This window comes from Cannabis sativa, chromosome 3 (genome assembly GCF_029168945.1).
Source record: "Cannabis sativa cultivar Pink pepper isolate KNU-18-1 chromosome 3, ASM2916894v1, whole genome shotgun sequence".
NCBI classification, from domain to species: domain Eukaryota; kingdom Viridiplantae; phylum Streptophyta; class Magnoliopsida; order Rosales; family Cannabaceae; genus Cannabis; species Cannabis sativa.
In genome coordinates, this window is record NC_083603.1 from 34,629,989 (window position 1) to 34,634,033 (window position 4,045).

At 31.6% G+C, this 4,045-nt stretch overlaps 1 protein-coding gene across 1 annotated transcript; it reads right to left on the minus strand.

Annotated features, from left to right (window-relative positions):
* Positions 1 to 690: 690 nt before the first annotated feature.
* LOC115711070 (glycosyltransferase BC10) lies at positions 691 to 3,213 on the minus strand. Its single transcript, XM_030639408.2, has 2 exons — positions 2,513 to 3,213; positions 691 to 1,439 (listed from the first exon to the last, which is right to left on the minus strand). Exons 1-2 carry the CDS (start codon positions 3,041 to 3,043, stop codon positions 789 to 791), a joined length of 1,182 nt encoding a protein of 393 aa, XP_030495268.2. The 5' UTR covers positions 3,044 to 3,213; the 3' UTR covers positions 691 to 788.
* Between the last annotated feature and the right edge of the window lie 832 nt (positions 3,214 to 4,045).

A 4,045-nucleotide genomic window follows, 5' to 3' on the forward strand; every position in this document is an offset into this window, starting at 1 on the left:
CAACCAAGCTCTATGGCTGCAAAGAATTGACCTCATCCATTGGATGATTGAATAGACATGTTCACAAAGGAAACCATGACATGAAAATTGGAGCTACTACAAGATATGATTGGAGTTACCAACATCTAAACTAAGAAGAGGTATTAGAAATTGCTACACATTTCTACAATACTCAATATAGTCTAGAATAATCAACATATGTTTAGAATTTTTTTTTTTAATTTTTTAAATAATTGAAAAAAACTTTTGAATTTCCTACACATGTGAAAAATACTATAGAACATCATAGGCCTTTATAGAAGCACTAGTCTAGAATTTTTTTGTTATGCATGCTCAAGTAGAATTGCATTGATAAATTTCTTGTACTAACTAGAAGGATCTAGACCAAACATTGCTAACCACAGACACATGCAAGGATTCTAAATTGTGTAAACCGACATTCAAAGCACACAAAGTATCAATAAAACTCACTACTACAAAGTTTTTTCTATGAAGACAAATTATTCTCATCTACTAAACTATCAACATCTCCTCATCAACATCACTGAGCTACTCCCTGCATATCCATTTATTCTCAATTAAATCAATACAAATTCATTATTACCAATCATACATAAATACTAGATATTTATATTATTACGGTCCCTCTTATAATATAAATCTAACTTGTATATAATTAGCAAATAGAAATAAAAGTACAAATCACAACAATTAATGTTATTGCAAACTTGTTGGGTAAAACAAGGAATCAGTTAAAAAAAACAAAAAGTAATCATATAACAAAAATATTAAACTGGTATTGAAGTATTAAACAGTAAGGGTACAAATTGCAACAAAGGTGGCAAAGTGTTGGGGACGAACTTCCTAGCAAATAAAAAGCACTCATTGGTGTTTTCACCATTGTAAGTGCAGTTATTTCCAAACCTTATCTTGTTGAGAAACTCAGCTGTGACATCATTCCTGGTAAATCTTCCTGGGTGTGGACCAACCTTGGACCAATCAACCCAAGTAACACTTCTGTTAGAATTTTCTTCTGGTCTAATAATGTTTATCAACGTCGAAATATAATGTTCGTCCATGTAACACGGAATATTACAATGTTCCTGGAATATGGGGTAGTATTTTGTATCCGAGACAATATCAACGGCAAGCTTCCGATTAACCTCGAACCATTGTGATCCTTTTCGCCAATCGGATAATGAAATTTGAGGAGACATCTTGGGGTTGTAGCGGCCACGGCCTACTTTGCTGGGATCGTCGAAGGAGCCTGTGAAGCTTTTCTTAGAATTTATGAGGTAGCTGTAAATTTTAGTGAAGTTGAATAAAGGAATACAACTCTCAGATAATAAAACAAATCTCTCGTTTGTGGTATCCAAGAGGGCATTTGCTAAAAGCCTTCTCTCTGCGTCCAGCATTGATGATTTTCCCCATTCTACGGGCTGCAATTAATATAAAAGTAACAAAAAACTTATTATGTTATTACATTTTAATTTCTTACTTGCATGTTTTATTTATTTATTTTTTGTTTTTTTTTTTTGTTAAATATGTAATATATTGTATTCACTCCAAACTCAATTACAACTTTCAAAACAAGAATCCGAAAACTTATTACAAGCTCTTAAAAGAGCCTCCACCCAATCTTTGTCTACCCTATTGAATTTGTTCAAGCTCATTCATACTAACTGTATTTATTATTTTTTTTACAATGACTATAGTGATTGGAAGTTTTTGATCCCAAAGGACACTATTCCTATTAAGCCATACGAAATAGACTATAGCATATAATGCTAAAATGATCATTTCTACGACCAAGAGATATCTTTCATTTTCACCAGCCACACTTCAAATTATGACTCTTATACATAAGCCCATTAATTTGTTCTAGGATTTTCTTTGATTATTATTATTATTTTTTTTTTGAATGAATTAAGGTATGCACAGTATGTTTACGGAAGTTAGTCGCCGAAACTATAATAAAAAATTTGTACACTTGTGTAATACAGTAGATGAGAAATTAATGTTGGAAAAATCATACTTTATTTTCGAAAGTAAAGCATATATATTTATGTATATATTTGTTTTTGTACTATATACAGTATCTATAGTTAGATTTATCAACTGATATTCTCTACTATATATCTTAGTTCCTACACATTAAACAAACATATTTCTTTCTTTCTTTTTCATGGTGTCACTGGGTGACTAGAATTCGAAAACTTGACACAATTTAAAAAACATCGATACTCCTAATAATAATATTGAGTAGTGGTACGTACAAACCCAACCCAATGATTTAATTTTTGTTGAACGCGACAATAGTACAACCTAGTTATTTGGTAAATATGAAAGCACGAAAACCGTACAACTGATTTATGTTATTTTTATTATATGTGTGTGCATGTGTGGATAATAACATTTGTGTGTACATTTATGCATGTATATATGTTTTTGTATGTGTGCAGTATATATATATGAAGGATATTGCATGCATGGAGATACCAAGTCAAGTTACCTGGCTAGGGATCATTCTTCCGTAGAAAACAGAGTTTTCAGGAGTTGAATCAATGAAAGAAGGATGTCGATGAATATAAATATTATATAGGTCTTCATGTCCTTTGAAGAAGGTTTCCCAAAGGGGCCCTAAAGGTATGGGTCCTTTTGTCAAGAACATGAAAGCAATTTTTGGCAGAGTCCTTGGAACCAATGTAGCACGGGAGAACAACTCATTGTCCTCCATGTTATGCAAGATATTTGGCTTAACATTGTATTCAACATCGCCGTCGACAGGCGAGCGCAGCGGCAGCGTCGGTTGATTTGAGGACTGCTGTGGTCCTTCTGAAAGTTGTTGTGGCAATATAGGTGGTTGTGGTAATGAATTTAGTAAACCGGTCCTCAATAAGAAAACAAAGCTTTTGAAGTAAACACTGAATGAGATTCCAATTGATATACCTATAATGAAGAATATCAAACGAACAACATGGCCAAATTGGAAATGGGAGCTTGAATGTTTGGTAGCAATAACTTTTTTCTGATCATTCCCCATTTGCCAAGTGCATGGTAGGAGATTATTATTAGGGAACTAGTTAAGGCATGCAGCTTGGGATGACTTTGACTTCTTAAACTTATATCTCATAATAACTGAAAAAGACTTGGACCGAAAGTTAATGACAGCCATGTGTATCGTAACATGGCCATACCATAAGCTTCTTATAGGGAAAAAATTATCTAATATTATATATATTTCAAAAGATAGCTATAGGTTGATTTCTGACTGACCCTATATGTATCATATAGAGAACTTCTCATCAAACAAATGGAACGGTACGTAACTCAATAGATTTAATTTGAGTTCCTTCCGTAAGCGACAAATAATATTTTCAATTTTGGCTAGCTAGGCACATATATACATAAACATAAATATATAAAACGGTACTTTACGTATTGTTCAATATTGAATATACTAATCACTTTTATGGTCATTGTTCTAATTCAACGCCTGGATCTATGAACCCAAAATTAATTTCAACATAAGTGTGTCTTACGCATTGCATACATTGCATCTTTGTTTTTGTTTTGTTTTTCATTTTATTTATTTATTATTTTTTTCGGTGTAAATGATAAAAGTCAAAGTCAACCTCATAAGTATAAGGTATTGCTATTCACACTACTAAAAAAATCCTAAATTGTTAATCCTAACACGGTCCTTAAAATTGTTGTCGATACGTGCGTTGTAAATACTAAGTAGTACAGGCGATGATTAAAATCAGTTGTGGAAATAGTATAGGCCACAATTTTACACCGTCACTTATAGTCAAGTTTTCAATTAAAATTATAAATTTCGTATTTTTTAGTCTCAATTTTTCCCAGTGATTTTGTTGCAAAAAACAAAAAGGGAAAAATAAAATAATTTCTTTTATTTGTTCCATGCATTAATTAATTTTTTAAATTTTTACTAATTTGTATAATCTCAATAATTGGTTAGTGTAAAATATCAACATAAATTAAAAATGAATAGAAATTGAAATAAATACAAACTAATTTAACA

Bases quoted from the DNA above. Each gene is read 5' to 3' on its own strand.
- LOC115711070 (XM_030639408.2), bottom strand. From the start codon at position 3,043: ATGGGGAATGATCAGAAAAAAGTTATTGCTACCAAACATTCAAGCTCC. The intron at 1,440-2,512 runs GTAACTTGACTT...TATTAATTGCAG, and splicing joins GAAGAATGATCCCTAGCCAG to CCCGTAGAATGGGGAAAATC.